Source organism: Brachionichthys hirsutus, chromosome 8 (genome assembly GCF_040956055.1).
Source record: "Brachionichthys hirsutus isolate HB-005 chromosome 8, CSIRO-AGI_Bhir_v1, whole genome shotgun sequence".
Lineage (NCBI taxonomy): Eukaryota > Metazoa > Chordata > Actinopteri > Lophiiformes > Brachionichthyidae > Brachionichthys > Brachionichthys hirsutus.
Window position 1 is genome coordinate 15,138,479 of NC_090904.1, and position 21,597 is coordinate 15,160,075.

At 46.3% G+C, this 21,597-nt stretch overlaps 1 protein-coding gene and 1 long non-coding RNA gene across 4 annotated transcripts in view; one reads left to right on the plus strand and one right to left on the minus strand.

Moving 5' to 3' along the window:
* Positions 1-54: 54 nt before the first annotated feature.
* On the plus strand, positions 55-7,251 carry LOC137898219 (uncharacterized). Of its 3 annotated transcripts, none has more exons than XR_011105595.1 (3): positions 55-258; positions 5,301-5,445; positions 6,810-7,251. It is a non-coding gene; the product is annotated as an uncharacterized lncRNA (long non-coding RNA). The 3 variants fall into 3 exon arrangements; XR_011105596.1 differs by lacking the exon at positions 6,810-7,251 and adding an exon at positions 5,566-6,047; XR_011105597.1 differs by lacking the exon at positions 55-258 and adding an exon at positions 5,065-5,111.
* Positions 1,179-21,597, minus strand: part of LOC137898213 (inositol 1,4,5-trisphosphate-gated calcium channel ITPR1-like) — a 42,808-nt gene continuing 22,389 nt past the window's right edge. The window contains exons 39-59 of the mRNA XM_068742224.1: positions 19,453-19,500; positions 18,274-18,406; positions 16,838-17,025; positions 13,544-13,727; positions 13,137-13,390; positions 12,507-12,707; positions 12,318-12,428; positions 11,868-11,963; positions 11,633-11,776; positions 10,845-10,952; positions 10,573-10,765; positions 9,523-9,645; positions 7,874-8,049; positions 7,503-7,667; positions 6,978-7,167; positions 6,800-6,892; positions 6,042-6,181; positions 5,243-5,408; positions 4,313-4,473; positions 3,625-3,786; positions 1,179-3,103 (exon numbers count right to left, since the gene is read on the minus strand). Coding sequence (XP_068598325.1) covers positions 3,017-3,103; positions 3,625-3,786; positions 4,313-4,473; positions 5,243-5,408; positions 6,042-6,181; positions 6,800-6,892; positions 6,978-7,167; positions 7,503-7,667; positions 7,874-8,049; positions 9,523-9,645; positions 10,573-10,765; positions 10,845-10,952; positions 11,633-11,776; positions 11,868-11,963; positions 12,318-12,428; positions 12,507-12,707; positions 13,137-13,390; positions 13,544-13,727; positions 16,838-17,025; positions 18,274-18,406; positions 19,453-19,500 — 3,123 coding nt within the window. The 3' untranslated portion in view covers positions 1,179-3,016. The remainder of the gene's footprint in view (positions 3,104-3,624; positions 3,787-4,312; positions 4,474-5,242; positions 5,409-6,041; positions 6,182-6,799; positions 6,893-6,977; positions 7,168-7,502; positions 7,668-7,873; positions 8,050-9,522; positions 9,646-10,572; positions 10,766-10,844; positions 10,953-11,632; positions 11,777-11,867; positions 11,964-12,317; positions 12,429-12,506; positions 12,708-13,136; positions 13,391-13,543; positions 13,728-16,837; positions 17,026-18,273; positions 18,407-19,452; positions 19,501-21,597) is intronic.

The following is a 21,597-nucleotide window of genomic DNA, read 5'->3' on the forward strand; positions in this document are numbered from 1 at the left end:
ATCCCGTGGACCACCACGCTGAAGCGTGTGGAAACAACCACCGCTGGTGAAACGTGCTGACGGGGAACCGGCGCGGCGGCTCCCCGGGACGGACGCACAAGGGGATTAAAACATAGCAGCCGTGGAAATACCCTGAAGAGGGGGGGGGGGGGGATAATACACAGCTATAATATCAAGCTGGTATAATCTCCATGTCTGCACCAAACAGGTGAAGTTGGGTCAGGACTCAGGACGGGATGAACACACGCGCGCCTGCAGGTGCGTGTTGTCAGGAGGCCGTGCCAGCCGTCACGTTGATCGGCTCATGGCCTCGGGAGCCCGCTGAGCGCTCAGGGCATGTTATCCGGCAGCCGGCTGCAGGCTGAATGCTGCGTGCTGCATGCTGCATGCTGAATGCTGCATGCTGCGTGCTGCGTGCTGCATGCTGAATGCTGCAGGCTGCATGCTGAATGCTGCAGGCTGCGTGCTGCATGCTGCATGCTGAATGCTGCAGGCTGCATGCTGAATGCTGCAGGCTGCGTGCTGCATGCTGCATGCTGAATGCTGCAGGCTGCAAACGCATGTTGCACCGTTCTGCACTGCAGCGCTTATTGCTATCAAACGTTTCCCTTGATGTAGAATATTATTTATTCACCTTCAGAAAAGATGAAAACGAGTTCACGTAGAGCTTAAAAATCACACTAGCATAATTACATTTTTTTTTATTGTCACATATAAAATAAAAGTAGCTTGTGTCCCAACAATAGTTGGTCACAATCACTATAAGAACTATTACAGCTCTATGACAACTCCATAGAGATGGAAACACGTACAGCTCTAATATGCTTTAGAGCTGTACGTGATGTTGATCATTTTTGTTGTTTGTTTGCATTTGTTCCCCCCCCCCATTTAAAGCCCGTGCATTGAGGATTTTCTTATGATAGATGAATAAATGTGCCTCTTGGGAGATTTCTTTTATGAGCTATTTGGGCTGACTGACTAATTTCAAGTTCATTTTATTCATTTTTATAGTCTCGCAAAGATATGTGAGGCTACACAGATTATTCAATAAAGCTGTAAATCTTCATACACTTCCATAATACATTTTGAAGATACACTGAAAGTCAGAGCTTAATTTTCAGTTTGATTTCAATAACTTAAATAACAGAAAAATGATTTAGGTGATGTAGTTAGGGGGAGATTGTGATTTGATTATTCATCATGAAAGTAGCAGCAGCTCCAGGACATTCCTCGATAAATGGATTTTCAATGCGTTGAGAAAAGTAGACTCTGTAGAAACAATCGAAGGTCTTGAAAGCTATGAAGGACCAAATCCAACAAGTTGAGCTGAAGTCGTGTCACGAGTTTAGAGGAGAAGGTATGTGATGATTAGACACTGAAGACAACACACGGCACTACGATCCAGCTGTACGTGAATAACAAAATACCCCTCGAAGACAATCTAAGGAAATACAAGACAGTTCCGAGGTGGGCATTTTTAAAATTCTGACAAGGATGCTTTTATTTTTGTCTACTTTTGAACAATATTGTGGAAAAACAACTTTTATCCATTCATATTTCGATACAACCAAATTCTTCTGTGGTTGCTAAGACCCAAAAAGAACAAATAAAATCTAAATATGTGTTGCCCCGGCATGCGGTCAAAGTACTAATGCATTTATCATGCAATGTGTTTGTAAGATAAGGACGCTTCCTTCCGGGTGAAGATTAATAAATAATCTGAAGTCAAATGCACACGGTTAGTTGTCTGTGAGGCCATTCGGTGATGGGACAGCAGGATTGCAGACAAACCCGTCACCATTCGCCCAGATATACTTCAAGAGAAAAGCCAACATCTTCACAAGTTCTGTTCACACATATTTAAAAACCCACCACACTTGTTTATTCCCAGAATGGGACACAAACCACATATTTATTAGAAACGTTCAGTTTGGTCAGACAGCACTACAAAATGTCATGTATTTACCCCCCCCCCCAAATCATACACACATTCATTCACTTGTGGATGTTTTACAGTGACAAACCGAAATGTAACAATAATTTAAGTGTTACACAAAATATCAGTGCTTTAGGACTAAATAAATGAAAGGTTACATATTTAAGCGCAGACAAAAATATTAAATCTAATTTAAAAATTCTCCCAGAATCCCACAAGTTTGTTTCTACAACACGATTCACTCCTTCTGCCGTGCAGTTTCTATGTGGTTCATTTTTGAGACTGATATGAAGGAAAATGGGTCAGTATTTCTCTTGAGATCTAGTTTCAATGTACCCTTTAATCATTTTATCTCAAGTGCCCTAGAACAACGAGAACCTTTTCTTGGGTTGCAAAATATTAATTAAAGTGATAACGAATGCTTTGCCCTGAAGATTAAAAACAGCAGAAAAAAACACACAGGTTTTATAACGGCATTGAGAAACTTCGCAAACGTGAATTCCACGACCTTTTCAGGATGTTTGGAGTTGATGTTTGTTTCAAACATAAAAAAGCAAATACCAGTACCCAAAAATAGTTTTTCTTTTTTAAACTGCATATAATTAATTCTTCCTTTAGCAAAAATATTAGCAAAAATATTTACTAATGTGTCAAACCGTTTGAACAAATCAAAGCGTGACCCGAGTTTACTGGGGTCACAGCGAGGATTAAAACTTCAATACAAGGTCGTTCTAGAGGAATACTACCTCAGGAGAAAGGACGAACCTTTGGCATGGTGATAGAAAAGAGGTACGAAGCAGAAGGCATTCTGGGTAGTAAAGCTGAAGTCAAAAGACATTCTATCTCCTGAACTCACAGGGCCGGCGTCCCGGGGACCCGAGGCACTCGGTGAACACGCCACCCACACATCCACACTATCAACCACGAGTAACATACTCAGATAACTTCTACTTCACAGGCGCTCAACAGCGCAGGAGCATCCGGTGAAGCGCAGCGACATCGACCTACGTCCATGCTTTGGCAGTCTCCTATCACAGTCAGGAGTGCTCAGGCACTAGAGTTGGTGGCCGTGAAAGGCCCTCAGGCAGGCTGCTGGGGATTAACGTTCATGTGAGGAGGATGACCGAGAAGGCCGATGCGTTGCTTCTGTTTCCTCTGCTCCGTCATCTGCACAGAGAAACGCCATTAGCGTTTCCATTAGCGCTCGCCTCTGTAATCTCACCTGGCTTCAAGTAAAAGTGCACAACTGCAGATTAAAGGTAGTCTGGACTCTGGACTGGTGCGAGCAGCAATAAGAAGCGATGCTTTGTGCACGAGTCGGAGAATGTGAGCCAGCAAACAATGCAGTATTTAGAAGTATTTATGGAAGCATTGTAAAAGTTCTGTGTTGTGGTTTTGAAGTTTTGGGGGGAATTTATCATCCAAAACCAATAAAATCTTTAGTTTGTTTGATTCCATATAAACTAATCAATTTGTATTACTTGTGCAAAAGTAAGGTTATTTTATAGTATAGCTTCACACAGCATTTATACAGACATGAGTGTGATTATCTTGTTTAATGTGGTGGAGATTGTGAGTGTGCTGTAAATAACACCCTGATGGAAGAACACATCTGCAGCATCCCGTTGGATGAGGCCAAATGGGGTTGGGGGGGGGGGGGGGGCATGAGGGGAGACGCTGTCACACACCTGCTCCTTGAGCTCAGTCAGCTGTCCGGACAGGTTGGACACCAGCCTCATGGTGGACTCCAGCTTCTCCTGCAGGTTCCTGATTTCGTTCTGCTCCCCTTCTCCGTCGCTGCTCACCAGCGACATGGCTCGCATCCGGGGGAACCAGTCCAGGTTGTGTTCCTGCGATTGACATATCGACCATCGATTCGCTTTCAACCAGCTGCATTGGTGATTCTTTTACAAGGCGCCAATAAAGTTAGAATGGGAGGCTGCGAGCATTTGGGAATCGAGACATGAAGACTGAACTCTGAGTGACACCGGGACAAGAACCATCGATTTCACAGAAACCTGCTTACAAGGCATGATTGCTGCAAGAGTGACCATGAAGCTGAGTAATCTGACACTTCAGTAGCAACTCCCGTCATCGTGCCGGGATCAGCTTTATTGTTAGATTGCTGCTAATTTACCGTCTTGCTTCCCTTTTTTTTTTTTTTTTTTTTACCAAACTCTGTTAGTGTCATTAAATCGTATCAGTTGAGATAAGAGAAGACAAGCAGATTTACTTTATATTTACATTTGGCATCACTGTAAGGCTGCATGGTCTGATACTAAAGCTGACAGCTGAAGCCCCCCCCCCCCACCACCACCACCACCATCGCCCGCTATCAACTCAAGAAATGGAAACGTGTCAGTGCTTTTTATTTACCTTGATCATTTCGGCCACATAGCTCTCAGGGCCTGTGTACTCCGTAGAATCTTTGACTTTTACCAGCACAATAAAGAACAGGTAGTGCCACATGTTGTGCTCCTCTTTAATGTGCTCCTCAAACGTCACCGTCTTATTGTCGAACTTGTCCCGCTCCAGGCCTGTCGAGGGGCAAGAACAAACACCATTTACCGAGAGTTTACAGAGTTTGGAGGAGGTGAGAAAGTAGACCAGTAGCTTAGTTACATCTTTGCATTGGCGTCTCCCTCAGAATGAATCAAACAATGTGCATTACACTCAGAGGAATCAGAATCTGGGACTTGATTTTGTGTCCATTAAAGAGATATTTTTGCACCACTTTGCAGACAGTAATGGATTCCAGATGGAAGTTTAGATAAGACCAAAGTTGCATGAGCATGTTGCAGGTGATCAGCTGTCCTCATTCGTGTGCTCATTATTTAACACAATGCACAGCACGTTTAGCACGTAGGGCTCCTGCGAACCGGCTGCACGGCAACACGTACTTATTTAAAGTCCAATATATCATGCACATACACGGAAACGTGGCTGAGGCTACACAGGGACAGAGCAAAGGCAAGTCAAATGAAACATATGGTATGAAAATGAAACTTGTGTATATGAGACAGTGGGAGAATGTGTGTGTGTGTGTGAGAGAGAGAGAGAGAGAGAGAGAGAGAGAGAGAGAGAATAAGCATAAATTAAGGAGGCGAGCAGCGGCTGGAAGCTGTCATGACTCAGCCTTCTTTGGAACAGCAGCCGTGAAAAAACAGGAAGGAGGGTAACCAGCTACGTGCGCTGTTAGAGACGTACACGATAAAAATATACAGTCCTTAATCAAATAATGCCAAGAACAAGTTGACTTTTACAAGAAATCGTGTTGCGACTGACAAACGAGCTGAAAAGCCTCACCGCAGATGAAGCACGTGGTCTTCAGGACTTCTTCTTTCTTCTGCTTCTCACTCCTCAGGTCGGCAAAGGTGTCGATGATGACGCCAAAAATGAGGTTGAGGACGATGATGATGACCATGAAGAAGAAGAGCAAGTCATATATCACTCTGGCTGCGAAGAGGGGCTCCTGGGGAAGGAGGAATGAAATGTCAAGAAATGCCAAGGTACCTCTTAAAAACTTGTTCACCTCCATATCTTACGACCGCGCCATTCCACCACCCTCCCTCTCACGCCCCCTCACACCTGTCCAGGCTCTTCTCAACCTGCTCCCCCCCCTGCTACAGGTCACAGTCCTGGTGAAACCCGCTGGAGATCAACAATCACTCTAACCTGGTGATCACAGTCAGAACTAACCAAACCAATTTACTGGAAAATAACCATCTCTATAATGAATAATAATGAATAACCACAACATAAACATGCTTGCTTTTAATAATACACCCTTTAGCAGTCCTTCTATGACTGCGCGGTGAGTATGCAAAGACGATGTCCACATCCTCTTTTGAAATCATCGGCTAACCGAGCCAGAATTCAGTGGAAAGCTATTTTGAGTTTTAGTGCCCGAAGGGGGAGGCACTGCAGCTGCATGGAGACGTTGTGAAACCTCCATGAAACTCACACACACACATAAACCCCCCCCCCCCCCCCCCCCAAGTCCTGAGCACAGTGGGCTCGCAGCCAGCTCACATGAGCTGCGCAGCTGCTGCGTGGATCAGCGGCTCAACCTCGCACACGTTCACACAGTCAGCGCCGCACGTACCTCCTTGGAAGGCTTGCGCAGAACATCCCCGACACCGCCTCCACTCCTCAAGCCGTGACTCAGGACAGTGACGATGCACATGAGCAGAGAGTCGCACGCCCTCTCCATGTCTCCGTCCCCCTCGACGCTGTCCCCCAAATCTGAGCCAGAAACAGGAAGGAATACTTCAGTCCGATAATTTACCAGGCTGCAAAAAAGAAGCACATTTCCTTTCCGTGCAGTTTTGCGCCTTTTATTCAACACAAAAGTGAATCATGTAAATAAAATTCAGAAATAAACAAAAATGAAGCGGGTTTTTCTATTTTAGCCTCACATCCTGACTTGGAGCCAGACATTTAAACCTTTGTTGGGACTTCAGATTCACATGAGGCCCATGTACATTTTTGTGGCTAAACGTGACAGCCGAGGAAGCCACACAAACTAAAGTCAGAATTATCAAACCACAGCCCTCAAGGAAAACGAAAAAGAAAAGTACGACCGCCGCAAAATCCTTTCACTTGTTGTGGTCTGACAAGGTATGTCTGAGATACTTTGGATATTTCAAGTGAACTCTGAAGTTGACTGCCAGTTCGCCACGTCTCAAGAGCAAACCTTCCCATGTGTACTACAACACTTTTTTGGCTTTTCTTTTTGAATTTTCTCCTAATTTTCATATTTTGTAGCTTGTCTAGAAATGTGATAAATTCACATACTTAAATAATGTTTCTATACTGATTTAGTACCGACGTATTTATTCCACATAAAGCCCGTTGTCTCACCTTCCTGCAGGTCTCCCATGGTGCAGTTCTCACCCGTTCCTCCCTGGCACGTCCCCACAGACAGAAATTCACTGCCTAAACTGGCTCCATTTTCTAGAACACAGGAAGATTTTGTTATTCATAAATAACAGCCATGACCTGTGATCTTTTAGACTGTGTGGCAGCAGTCCGTCTTTACTCAGAGTCGTGTTGGGGACACGGTCCACCTCCAGGATGAAGTCGTCCTTGAAGAATATGTAGCCGACAATGGAGAACAGGTAGACCAGGATGAGAGCCAGCACGGCTGTGAGCACAATGGAGCGTCCATTACGAGTCACGCTCTTGATTACATTCAGCAGAGTTTCTTCTCTGTAGACGAGGTCGAACAGCTACAGAGGCAGAGCAACGGTTTAACAAACAGCGTGAACAATTAATGTAATGAATGATCAGATCAGAGTATATATAAACATGTAGTGGATTAACTCGGGGAGCATATTGTTCTTGTGCTTGTGGCAGGGTGAACCGAAGGCACCAAAACGTTCCATGATTTAAAACTGCATTCAGAGCGATTCAACGTTTCACATTTACCCAAAACCTGCCGATTTAAATCTCATCACTTTCTCAACTGCCCGCCTTAAGCCATTTCAAGTTGGTTTTTGCATGTTTCTGCAATGGTGTCACTTTCAGCACGTGTGTTTGCGCGGCGTATGTGCGCCTCCCTCACCAAAAGGCTGTAGAAAAAGACGTGGACAAACACCCCCAGGCTGCAGATGATGAGGTAGAGGAGGTGGTAGAGGAACTCAAAGTCCAGCACCATGGCTTTGTAGCCTCGTGTGAAGGTTCCTCGGTTCCCCACAAAACTGATCAGGAAGATGATTTTATTACACACCTAAAAGACAAAGCCAATATATATATGTAATAATTTATTAACCATCATTAATCATTTGAATATTGAAAAATTATTTTTTTCTTTGTCCGAGTCTGGCACAGAAAGTGATTCATGCAAAAGCATCAAAAACACAAAACTAAGAACTGGGGGCATAGCAAGACGCCTCCAGCGATTCCTTTGGGTTCATTTTAAGCCTAAAAACTCACATTGAAGGCACCCAAAAGGAAGAGGGTGGGCTCTAGGCCGACGGAGAAGATGAGACGGAGAATGGTGATGATGACGAGCACACGGATGCCCAGCGGCTGAGGCATGATGACGACTATGACCAGCATCGCCAAGACTCCCATCCACAGCAGCGCAGACAGGTGGGGATCCAGCATAACTGCAGAGGATGCGTACACACGCCACACAACCGTGTTAACACACATGCAAACTATAAAGAACACCTATTTAAAATTGTTTCACATATTCTTCCTCACATGCTGCGAATTTTAAAGGATGTGCAGAGAATGACGGTGCAGTTTGCAGGTGAAACTGAGACAGATGTGTCTGAATCAACAGGTTTTTAAATGGTTCTTACTGAAGTGTGCCTGTCAGGCAAGCCTCAGGGCTTTCATGAGTGAGACTTTGGTTATATAACACATACTTTTTTGTGCATGTGGTTCTAAGCTTGGCAGCAGCCGACCCGATGCTTCTCTGGATCCTGGGAAGAATCCAGGATTATTGTCCCAATTAGGGGTTTCAGGCTGAATCCACCACTTCTTAAAACACGGAAAAAATGAGTGTGTGTTTGGAAGCACGCTATAAGTAGTGGTGACAGACAAACCCGAGAGAGGAAAGAAGAAAGAGAAGAGATGAATCTGTTGAAATAAGACAAGGAAAAAAATCAAGGAAACGGGCAGAAGTGACGACTTTACAAAAACAGGGAGTTGTGGTGGATGAGAAAGCAGGAGGAGGACTTTTCCCCCTTTCCTCCTTTCCTCCTTTCCTCCCGTACTCCCTATTCTACCACCTTGCCTGTCTGCGTCCCCGTCGCTTCCTCTAGATTCGGCTCCCTCCCAATCCCGGCGGAGATCACATGACAGGTGCCACTTACATAACAGCCATCTCTAAAAATACCTCAGCTGAAAGATTCATGAGGAGCGAGTAGGGAGCAAAATGCAGCTCCAGTAATGTGGCTGAGATGAGGAGGCGCTTACGCCGTGGCCACGGGACACTTTATGACCGCACACAAACATCTGCTCAGCTAACAGTTGGGGAGGCAACATGTGAGCTGCTAATCACTGGGCCGTCAATTCATGTGTGAAGGCAGAGCTCACCAACTCAGACTTAGATATAGTCCTCATTCTAAAGCGCCAAGCAACGGCAGAGCTACCAGTGTGTGTGTGCGTGTGTGTGTGTGTCTGTGTGTGTGTGTGAGGCAGGATACCAAGCAGCCCAGAGCCATAAAGTGCCTGTTGAAGGAGGCCAAAGTTACGCATGCTCCAGTCTCACGAGGTGATGACTTGCACACAGTTCAGACATTATTCCCGTTGTGTACTCGTGCGTTACGCAGCAAAAGACGCACCTTGAGCCTTGTTGTGTAGTTAAACACACACACACACGCACACTGTTCATTGTTCTACTCTGGTAGGTCTCTGTTTGATTGAAGCTTGAAAATAAAATACTGCATGTTTGTAACCTCAGATGATTAAATACTTCACTGGATCATTTAAAATGATGCAGCAGGACTGTGACCAGATGTAAAATAGGCATTTTGACAAGAAAGAGCATTTGATAAAGAGACTCGAGTAACATGACGTAAGCAGGGTTGGGTCCCGGTTCTACAACCGAAACGCCGTGTGGTGCGTCTGACCTCCATGCACCCCCTCCAGTGGGTAGAAGAAGCAGACGAGCAGGTTCATGAGCACAGCGAGGTTGAAGGAAACGTTACTCCACACCGACATGTTCCTGGAGCACCAGTACAGCACCGGCTGGGCTGAGGGGCAGAGAGGGGCCGAGAGGGGCGTTGGACATCAGCAACAGGCTTTAGCCCAAATGTGTCTGTGAAACGTGAGGAAGACGTCAATTATAATATCCCAGACCCAAAGAGGCTCGATTCAAATCACTCTCGTGTGCACGACGCGACTGAGCTGTCTTTTAGATGGAGAACTCATCATAGCTCAATTATTTCATGTCATAAAGAAATACGTTTTATATAAACCACAACGGGGACAGTGATGAATTTGGTAAAGGACACGACACCACAGAAAGAATCTTCTGTCAACGTCAGTGGCAATTTAAATCACAGTGAAGCTTCTCTCACAAAATATAGAAAAGGTGCGTCCTCGGCTGTTGGAGGAAAACAGAAAGCAACGCAGGGACTTTCTCCCTTTACCTCTCTAACCTAACGTGGAAAGAAAACATCTTGTGCACAATAGCAGCAAATACGCAGGACAAGATAGTCGGTCTCCGGTCCAGATGGACGTCCGGCTTGCAGGACGTGCATCCAGCCTCCATACATGCAGGCAGCAGCCGACTGAGGTGTGAGCTAATCACTGCTAATCACTTATCTGCTCCAACGCACGTCATCGGCAGGGAAATGAGCTCACGAGATCATGATGTCCCTTGATAGCATTTGCCCGTACTTGCTCCACACTTCCTCACCACCATCTGATTACTCCCATCATCCCCGTCACCTCGTTCGTTCTTATCAACATAATTGCCAACGGCATCACTTGTGATCAATTAGTTGACGGGAAAGACAATAAATATAAAGATGAACACAGCCGATTTCCTCGTACGCTATCCCAGATATCGGGGGAAGCATTGTCAGACGTCTCTCAGCGGAGGAGTGACGCGTTTAACTCAAAGTAATGATTCCTAGTAGCCCCCCCGCCCTCTACGTGCCACAGCCACAGCACACCTCGGAGCTTCTTCTGCCAGTTCATCTCGTTGAAGAGGTCCTCGGCTCGCAGGAAGAAGTCGTTGATCTTGCTGCCTTGCTCGTCTCTCTCGGTGCTGTTGTAGATCCGCAGCTTCGACTCCGAGGTCAGGAACTCACAGATGTTGGGCACAGGGAACACTATCTCCTCCATGGTGCGGTCCTGTCGCACAATCTGAACAGAGACAACACCATGGGGCAAATACCCAGCCTCCTGCAGGTCGGCGTCTGTGACAGGGGTCGTGTGCCGTTACCTCTATCTGAGCAGTGTGTTTCTCATAGCACTCCAAGGCCTCATTTCCCTCCCCGCTGGTGCCGCCCGGTCTGAGCATCACACACAACTCCTTATTGTGACGAGCCAACTGGAAAGATGAAAAGACACAAGTGCAAAATGTCTTATAATTTAAGACGAGAAACGCACATAGAGAGCGCAGACCTCAGCCAAGCAGCTCGTTCCCCTCCTAATCAGATTTACACCGTCCACATGGTGATCTGGATCATCATGAAAAGGTTCTAGATTGTTCTTGGTATCTTTACGCACCAACCATGAAAAGTAAAAATCAGAGTTGATGTGTATTTTTAACTGATTTTTGAATCTGTAAATGGCTTTCAATGTGAATAAAATACTTTTTTACTGACTCCACTCTGGATCAGATCCACATCGGTGGGGAGAAAGAGGTCCCCCCCCCCGCCCTACATGATTGTGTCAAATTCCATAAACATCGGTCAATCATCAACCGGGGTACTGAGGAACACATTTTGACGACGCTCCATTGACTGCGATGTTAAGGAAAATGTTAAAGTGATCCATAATCCAGGATCTCTTCTGGGTCATCACCAACACTTAATCATCGGTTCCTGCTAACATTCCCAACATTTCCTCAAAATCGCGTCTAACGTTTGGAGTTATCTTGCTAACAGACAAGCAGACAAACCAACGCCGGCGATGAGATACCCCCACCTCGCTGGAGGTCATAAATAGTGGGCGTAATGCTGCAAGGCAATTAGGGAACCAACACTCTACAAAAGACAAACAGCAGACCTGGTGAGCTAAAATGTAAATGTTGTGTCCAACATTTCGGGGGGAAGCAGCATCGTGTTCGTCCTCTTCTCCGTTGTCTTCCTCTTCCTTTGTGTCCTCAAACTCCTCCTCTCCCTGCAGGTAGGCCTTCTTTATCACCTCCACCTGGACAAACACGCAAACCTTTATGCTTTGTGCATTGATGACAGGCCATATTGGACAGGTGATCGTTGCACTCGTAGCAGAATGTCTTCACCAGCTCTTTAGGCCTCATGTTGTATAGGATCCTTTCTGCGTTCTCGCTGTCATGACGGCTTTCCATGATGGCGAGCAGAAGCTTGGATGCATTGTTCTGAGAGGGAAAAAAAGAGAAGAAGAAAAAATGGAACGAGAACTCCGTGAACTCCTGAAGCTCCGTCAGCTTCTCCTCCCAAGAAAAACAGGCACGAACCGTCGCGCTCGAGGAAAATCCTCTCTGGAGCTATTTGTCTTGGCACAGAATGCCAAGCTCTTGCACTCATGGTATTTTAGGGATATTCTATCCTGCGAGAAAGGAAACTACTGTCGTTGTTGTAATACTTATTTTTGGCAATAACATAACGCCAGAATTAACAAATCAACCAATTTCAAAACTGCTGATCTCCCCGCGATTTTAGTTTCATCCTACTTACTTACATATAAATAAAACTGAATTGAATTGAATTACCTTGAGCTCCAACACCAGGTCCATCTGCTTTTTGCCCAATGGGTTGATGTCATTAAGGATCAGGGCAATAATTATGTCAATTCCATTGGACTCATGAGTGGCAATGCAGTTCTGGAAGACGCAAATACGAATGGATGAATGAGGGCATCAGAGCAGAGTCGTGAGTCTCATGTGGGACACTTCTGTCACCTGGTTCTCATGGCAGGGACCTTGGCAGTACTCCGTCAGACTCTCCAGGGTTTGGTTGATGAGGGCGACGTTCTTCTCGTTGATGTACAGGCCCAGGAGGCCGAGGCCTCCCGTGGTGCTGCCACAGATACAGTCCAAGAATTGCAGCGTCTCACACACCAGGTTGTAGTTGTTCTTGGTGTTCTGACAGCGAAGGAAGTTCTGGCAGCACAAGGAGGATTGGGTTTGGCGGGTCAGAGCCGAGCCGAGCCGAGATGTGGTTGTGATTCAAACTGATTATAAAGCAGTAACAAACGAGGAGAACCAATACAAGAACAAGACAGGGAAGAAATAGAGTCGCCACAGGGTCGACCAAATAATGAACGAACCTGCAGGATGGTGTTCGGCAAACCTTTGGGTTTTGCACGAGGCAGCAATGGGAACACAACTTTGTTTCTCTCTAAACAAACCCCACCGGCCAATGCATGAGAGACAAACGGCTTAAATAATCAAATAAATACGTGCAACAAACTTTTCGCCTCACGCTAATGAGGGTGGAGAGTCAAACGTTGATGATAAAAGATGCAGCGAAGAAGTAAGAGCATGAATAAAAGATCTGCTGTATCAGGTCAGAGGCCTGAGACGCATCACCTGGAGGTCACGGTTGTGATTCTCACAAAGCAGCTGGAGGAAGCGAAGGATGGGCTGCATGATAATGATCACGAAACTGATTTCTCCCTCGTCCTGGTTCTTGTCGCCAGCGCTGGGCTGGCCATCGGCCGAGTTGAAGTGGTCCTCTGGGTCCGCTTCACGCCGGTAGGAGTTGAAGGCCTTCTTGGTGGCAGACGAGGCCTCTAATAGTTGCTCTTTTGCATCCTCTGTTATGACCACTGCCGAGTCTCTGGCTAAAAAAAGAAAGAGTCAAAATGCAATGCAGATGAACTCGACCATCTTCTGTGGGTTAACTATCCAGGTTCTAAATTGTTTTAGCATATTTTGTTGGCAACAACTCTACTTTAATGCATTGGATCATGTTGCCGTGAGTAACAACCTCTGACCTTTTTTGCGAACAGGGACATCTCTGTCCTGACTTTCATCGTCGCGCTTCTTGCTTCCGAGATCGCTGGTATTCACCGTCACCGTGGCTTTGATCTCCAGCTGCGCCAGTTTCATACGGTCGTAAAAGACCCGAAAGAACTTCTCGGATTTCTTGTCTTCTGTCAAACGGCAAAAGAATGACCGCTGCGCACGGGGAGAGGAGGACATGAAGATCACGGATATGGATCTGGGTTTCTGCTTGATTGATCGTGCCAGTCATTCAAGCAAAATGTTCCAGTCAAAGCTGTGAGACTTGCTGCTTGTTCTAAATGTAATCTATTTCAAAAGATTCATATCTGTGTCGATAATTTAATTAGCCAAAAAATTGAAACATTCTTCACCCTGTTCTTAATGAGATTTACATCATTGATCAGTCAGTTTATTGAGATGACATAACACTGTGTAGAATCTGATTTTCAGGTTTATCAGTCACCATGAGCAAATCGGGCTTTGTGAAATCCAAGCGTTTAAATGCTGTGGTGATTGCTATGGAATGGGGTCATACGGAACAGGAACGCTTCCCAGCCTGCGAGAACACCCCGTCCCGATCTACAGGGATGTTGCTTTGATTTTGTAAGAGCTGCTATCTGCAGCAGCCTATGGAAAGGCTTCAGCCAGCAGAGGCGGCCTCGCGATAATAACAGTGTGAAAATGACATGAACGGGAGAAGCACGTCCTCACAGATAGAAAAGCTGAGACGGTGCTAAGTGGGGTCGAGAACGAGCTCGATGCGAGAGACTGACACCGAGGAGGAAAGAAGGGAGTCCATGATTGAGAAGGGGGGGGATAAGAGAAATAGGGAGGGAAGAACGGCGCGTTATAACACTGTATCTAGGCCAGCTGTTACATAACCATCCGTCTTTCCAGGTTAGATGTAAAACTGGGCGACTGGAGGAAACAAGTGGTAGCCACAAGGAAACCGTTAGGCTAAAAACACTTTGTCTCTCCGACTCCGGTGTGAAGCCGTTTATAGCCACTGGAATAATAACCTCACAGTGTAATCTGATCGATCAAGAAAGCAAACGATCGCGTATATGCAGCTTATACTCCACTGAGCAGAACCGGAGCCCAACTGCAGCAGAGGCGAATTCAGAACTAGCCGTGTGCTCGCGCCCCAAGGGGGATTCCAGGTCGTCTCCATGCCCCACCCCAGCCCTCCACGCACACACTCCGCCAACACGCCTAGGGATGAGGTGACACTGGCGTGGGGCCGAGTGGAGGGGGGGTCCTGCAGCGCAAGGTCATCTTGCAATAAACAACTTGATGACAGAAAGGAGAGTCGGGGAGAGGATTAGCGACAGCGAGTGCAAACAGAGGGGATGGCACTCGCTGCCCACCCGACGCCATTACAGACACATACACACCTATACACCAGGCATACACTTACACGCCCACTGACATTTTCTAGGCCAACTTTTCTGGCATAAGGCACATAAGCCAGTGGACACACCCATGGAAAATATTCCTCTGAAACTCTGCAACGTCCAAAGCCACACTGCCAGTTATTTTATTAGTGCAGCGCTCCTCTCAAGGAGATCCCAGATTGCATATTTACTTCAGTGCCGAGTTGAGATGATCTGCATCATGCTAACAAGGCATATTACATTTTAAAGATCGTGGGTAGATGACTTGATATATTTCACAGCGCATGAGCGATAAATGCAAGAGGGTCGCTGGCAGTGAGAACTTGAGCCTATAGCAGCAGGATGTTGCAATAACATGACATGAGAGACGGGAGATTGCTATGGTGACAGGGAGGAGAGGAGAGGAGAGGAGAGCGGTTCAGGGGCCCCTGTAGACGAGTGTTGGGTAAACACACAGCCAGTCTGTATCCATGGAGACACAACCAGAGGAGTGAAACAGAGAGGAGCAGGGCGAGGCGGGGGTGGCCGACAATAGAAAAAAACAAGGTCAGGGCGCTTTTCCTTCTCTCCTTCCGTTCAACCGCTTGGCATCAACAAAGGGATGTTATGTAAGAGCTATTTATACTCTCGCCCTCCCTCTCATGTCAGGCTGCCCAAAGCAAATGGAGCTGCCAAACTGGCATCCCCGAGCCCCCCCCCCCTTTCTTCTTTCTACAAATCAGCCTCCCCTTCTTTTTTTAACTTTCCTATCAGAATGAGAGTTTGCCTGTGTGTTGTTGTTTGTTTGGAATACTGGTAAGATGCGCCTGTAGTACATTCTTGGAGGCCGTCACATCAGCATCCATGCTACACCGCCCAGACAGTTATACATGACTGCAGCCCATCTGCGCATTCACTTTGCACGGCGTTACACAGAGAGAGAGAGAACGTGCGAGCAACTTTACATGTCGTCCTGAAATATTCCATGTGGTATGTGGGTCAAGAGTAAATAGTTAACGGTTACGTGAGAAGACATCCGAGGTCCAACAGGTGCTCTGTGAGGCATGTCAGAGAAACGTGCTACAAATGCCGACTGGCATCCCCGTGGCGTGCTTCCTCCAGAGGGGACAGAGCAGCCGGCTTTCTCTCCCGTGACCAAAGCGGTTTGTTCAGAAGCCATTTTTAGATTTACAAACTCAAACCTCATGCTGCCGACGCAAAACACATCCCACCATTTTATTCTGGATGCCAACTATAAAAGAAATGTCTGTTACACTTTAAACCTTTGAGGAAACTATCCAGAAAACAAATATTCTGGACAAAGGTGAAAATGTGTATGTTGCGTCAGAAGCCTCCCTTTTCAGGACACACTTGAGTAAGAGGAGCAACGTCTTCTCTGCAATCCCTCCGTGCTGCCCATCCCTCCACACACGCTTCCTACTGATCCAGTTCCGGAGGCCCAGCATGACCCAGTTTGGGCCGTCAAGAGAGCCGGAGAGAGACTGGAATGTTTTGAAGGCTGAGACATTCCCCATTGTTCATTCACACAGGCCTTATGTAACGCAGACGGATCATGTGACGTAGCGCTGCAGCAGCCGTGGGAAGCCAGAGCATTATCTCCACCGCAGTCGCTCAAACCTGATTATGCAAGCCCTGTGCTTATATAACACTCAGACGGACAGAGGGACGGAGGGACGGAAAGGCAGAGGGATCCACAGACATGGCAGCAGAGAGGGAGAGAGACAGATGGAGACGGAGGGGTGAGAGCGGCTCAGGAGAACAGCCATTTATATTTCTTAATCAGCTACAAGTTAGGAAAGTAGGTGAGTTACATTTTTTGGCAGTTAAATTGTCAAATTGGATGATGGAGAGTTGCTGCAGTCAGTTTTCAGACACGTGGGCTTCACTGACCTGGATGGTGGTGTTCCCACCTTCCAGCAAAGCAATAGCCAGGAGAATGCTCTCTTGGAAGACTCGATCACTGGTGGTGTTCATGATCAGGTCGATGACCAGGTCAGAGGCTCCTTCTTTATCCAGGTGGCACTGCACCTCCGCCAGGCTCATCTCCCCACGACTCAGGCCTCCGGGAACCCCCAAAGCTGCAACACACGGGCCGCATCAACACTGCATGGACGAGGCGTTGGGCCTGTGAGATCACTGTGTTCTAAAGCGCATTCACTAGTGATACAGTAATACTATAACAATAACCTACTACAATAGTGAAAATAATAATGCTACTACAATAATAATAAAACATACAACACTGACAATAAATCATGAGTTAGTTGTTAGCACCACAAATAATAAATTATTCAGTGATCAAAACTCTAAATGATTTTATTGACACAAAATGTGTATCTCCGTATTTGAAGCTGTACATTTTGTACACATTGTACACTTCACTAAGCTAAATCCAAAGTGACCTTAAACTGGGAGTTGTGTTTTGGCGACTTGAAAAGAAGCGGATTTTTCTGCAGATCAGGGAACACAAGCTTCCATGTCCTGAGCTAGTCCAGACCAAGCCAGACAAGACTGGACAAAAGCAAACACCGCCTGTGCCCCGGCTCAGGGAGCGCTTCCTCAACAGGACCCGGATCGACAGACGTCTCGTTTGCTGGCACACACTGTTCCAAATCAAGGTTTAAGAATTTGATTCTCCTGCAGTCTTAGTTATTCGTTTCTGCTCTGCCAACTTTATTGATTTGTGATTTATATTGTTGTTTCTTGTTTTTAAAATAAATTTTTTCTACTAATAAGTGCACATGGGCGGGACGGGGAACTGGTACTTCAGGGAAACTTTCTCTGTGTCGTGAATTAAGGTCTCAATTGAGTCGTCTTTAAGAAAATGACTGTTCACAGCACACACAAGTGGCACCTGAACGCCACCCAAGTACACCGTTACACCATGAGCGTTACACATCTAAACCCAGACCTCATATAGAAGGCCAAACGCTGGTCAGGGATGTATTCCGTTCATATTTTGACTGCAGATAGTAGCACAAGGATCACGTTATCAAGGAGTGATGTGACTGATGTGCTCTCCGCGCTCAAAGGGCAAAGCTCCAGAGCCGATAAACAGCTCAGGGGCAGATAGAGAAAACCCAACCTTATAGCGTCATTCAGAGAAAGAAGAGCCTTCAAAACGCACAAAACTACTCGGCAGACCGACAGGAAACGGTTTATCCCAATTATGGCCCCCTGATAGCAGTTGTAGTCTTACAGCCAGTAAAAGTCACGCTTCTCTTTGCACGGAGGCCTTTGGTTAACGCTTCACAGCAACAGCTCAGTCAGAGATGTTGAATCAGTGTTTTATTGCTTGTTAACACTCAGTGGAAATAGCATCCTACCTGATTGGTGTTTGCTCGGCCCTACCGGACTGAGGGGGCCATTGCTAAATGATGCAAGGCTGTCCCTACGCCCACCACTTCGATGGAAGTTGCCATAGTAACGATTTACCAGGATCTGTCTCAGTGCCTCGCCCTATGAGAGGAAAACAAGGGGAAGGACCTAATGACATGATGTCAGGGGAAATGTTGTGTAACATGCCTTTTAGACGCACACCAAGACAGCCAAACCCGGCAGGACCGTCACATCGCGGACTCCAAAGTTATGGAAGAACTTCAAATCCATTTTTCCTCAAATCTAAAATCCACATCTAAAAAATGTAATCCCAATTTTTATTTGCACAACAAAACTGTGCGTGCAGAAAAGGAAGCTTATGATTTAGCCAGTCACATGATCGGCGTCCTTATGGTTATCATGAGCGGAAGTCACCCAGGGGGGGGGGGGACAGTGTGAGGTCCTGGTTTTCACTTCGGCAGCCCGAGGGCCAGTCCTCCCACACTGTGACTCATCCACTGTTGAGCAGTCAGCAGCACGATTTTGCAGTTGTTATGGCAACTGCAGCAGATCCGCTACCTGACAAAGCTCCCACGGGATAGAATAAAGGGGATTTGCGTGTTTGTGTGTGATTATGTGCAAATCATCTTTGACCGTGGGTGGTCCTTGACAGACAACAGGGCTTTACGTAAGCTCCGCTGTCATAGTTATTCTCTTGGGGGTCAACATTTATTCATACAGGCGGTGTGACGAGCACTAGTCTCATCTTTTACTGGCAGAAAGTTAATGATCTGTAAGTAAGTAAGATGAGCTGTAGTTTGAAGATGTTTCTCTGGTCTCGAGAGGGAATAAAGTCTCAAAGTAAAATCTCAATCATATCCTGTCTGAATGTCATCTGAAAGTTTGACACCAATATGCTGGGACTATTACTTCAAATCAAAATGCAGATAGATTTTTATCATGCTCTGTAATGTCATCGCATTGCCATAAACAGAATTACTGAAAGAAGAGGAAGGGAAATATATTGTGCAAGTCCTTCCTTCTCTTTGCACGTGTGAAAGGGAGCAGTCGGAAATGCTAAAAAAAAAAGAAAACTGTCAAAGCAAAGGTTAGACAAAGGTTATCTCTCATCCATGATACACACAGCCATGAGCATCCAACAGGATGACAGCTAAACTGCTACCTACCCTCTCCTGGTCCTCCAACAGCTTCTCAGGCTGGTTCTGATCCAGCTGCTGGGTGCATTGAGGAGGGCGACCACCGCGGGTCAACAGATACATACACAGGATTAGTGTTTGTGCAGCAGGTTAATAACCACAACATTCAGCTGTTTTTGGGGACCATGCAAAGAACTGCCGGGTGGGAACTGCATGCATTCAGTGACGTTTCAGAGAAAGGTGAAGCACTCCGGTTGTGAAGGGACAGACAGGGGAGACAGGAGAGGACCGTTAACTCAACGTTCAAAGACGTGTCCGGTGTGACTTGATCTGCGTCATTTATCTGCACCTCTTTAATATCCCTTCCATTGCTTTTCTCATGTTGTTAATCAGCATCTTGTTCGTATCCTCTTTAACCAGAAAGTGAATCATACTGGAACAGTCTGGTAAAATGAAGACGAGGGGTTTTCACCGCAGTGCATGCAGGACGAAACACAGTAATCCAATTCAGACCATTGAGATCTGTCGGGGGGGGGGGGGGGTCCCCCCATCCTCAGTTTCTAATTTCCTTCTTGGCTCACACAAATAATAAGGACCAAGGTTAACCGCTTTGTAGCACGGCGATTCACAGGCTGCATGTGCAGTACGTAGGAAACCGGCAAAAGGAAAGGCCAAGCAGAAATTGTTATGTAAAAAGCCAGATGAGGAGGGGCAGGCGAGGGGCGATGGGGTTAGGGTTACGTAATTACTCCAAAAGGAAGCAGGCCACTAAACTAGTGACGCAGAGCTGCTTACAGTAGCCATCGGTGTCTGTGGAATGAACGAGTGGAGACAGAGAGAATAACAGGACCTACCAAGTTTAGGCTCTCTCTGTCAGTCAAGGGCATGTTGAACAGGGTGCAGCAAACACGCAGGGTAAATATGGGCCTCCAGAACAGCCTCCCTTTCTATATGTTTGTGAAATCATTTGCTGGAATGCAGGACAACACTTCCAAAAGACGGTGATTTGATGCTGCTGGTGGAGAGAACTGTCAGATAACCGAGTTCTCTCCATTCACCTCCAGCTTAGCTTTCTGTTCCCACTAAATGGTATGCAAGTTCCTGCACTTGTCTCATAGCAAAGTGAAAGAACGGGACTACTGCAGCACATTAGTAAGAGGAAAACTAAATCTGGAATTGCCACATAACGGTTCCTTAAACACAAGCAGCACTTTGTGTTTCGTTTATGTGGCAAGGCTGTCTATAAAAACCAGCACCACAAGAGATACATCAAAGAGGATGATGAGGTTTTAAGAGGTATGAGGGAATGAGATGCAGCTTGTGTACATGTGAGTAGGAGCGTGAAGCGGACATGCAGACACGACCGGACGGACGGAAGAAAGGTCAAACAGAATATACGGATTTAAATGCTTTGGGATGTACTAAATGTAAACTTTTCAGCATGCTATTTGAAGGTTCCGTGGTTTGGTTGGCTATGGGTCTTTGTGCTAGAAGCGTTGCAGGACCGTTACTATTAGTTGTGCTCCTTACTGTTTCATGGTGGAGCCAAGTTCAGCGGATAATGAATGAAGGAGCATCGTCTTCCACACATCTGTGGAAGACGATGCAACCCGAGAAGAGATTAAACGTGCACAATGACTTCCCCAGTCATAGACACCATACAGTAACCTCTCAGCCACAACGCAGAGTGCAAACCACCGGTTACACCAGCACATCTGCAGCAGCCAGCATATTCCACCGGACCGGAAACTCCCCAGGGCAAAACCTCTGATCGGTTTCATACTGCTCAGCTCAGGCAATAAGTGAGAGCACACACGCACACAAACAAACAATGTGCTTTCTATCTCGTGTTTTTGAGGGGGGGGGGGGGGGGGGGGCATGCATGAACAAACATGTCTTTGCACGCTGAAATGATTAATGTCTAAACCAGGGATGAAGGATGTGCGCTGGAGTTTACCGCTTGGCTGCTTGTTTTGTGCAGGCAGTAAACTAGACTAAGTTAAGGGAGTGTGGATTATCATTCTCACCGCAACTGACCTACTTCTACACCAGCACGGTAATACGCACGTCAACCTCTTGGTCAAAGCAACGCAGGTCAAAGATATTTTCCTTTTTAATACACCCATAGTTGTCAAAGGAAGCAACAGGAAGGTACAGGAGATAACACACACACAC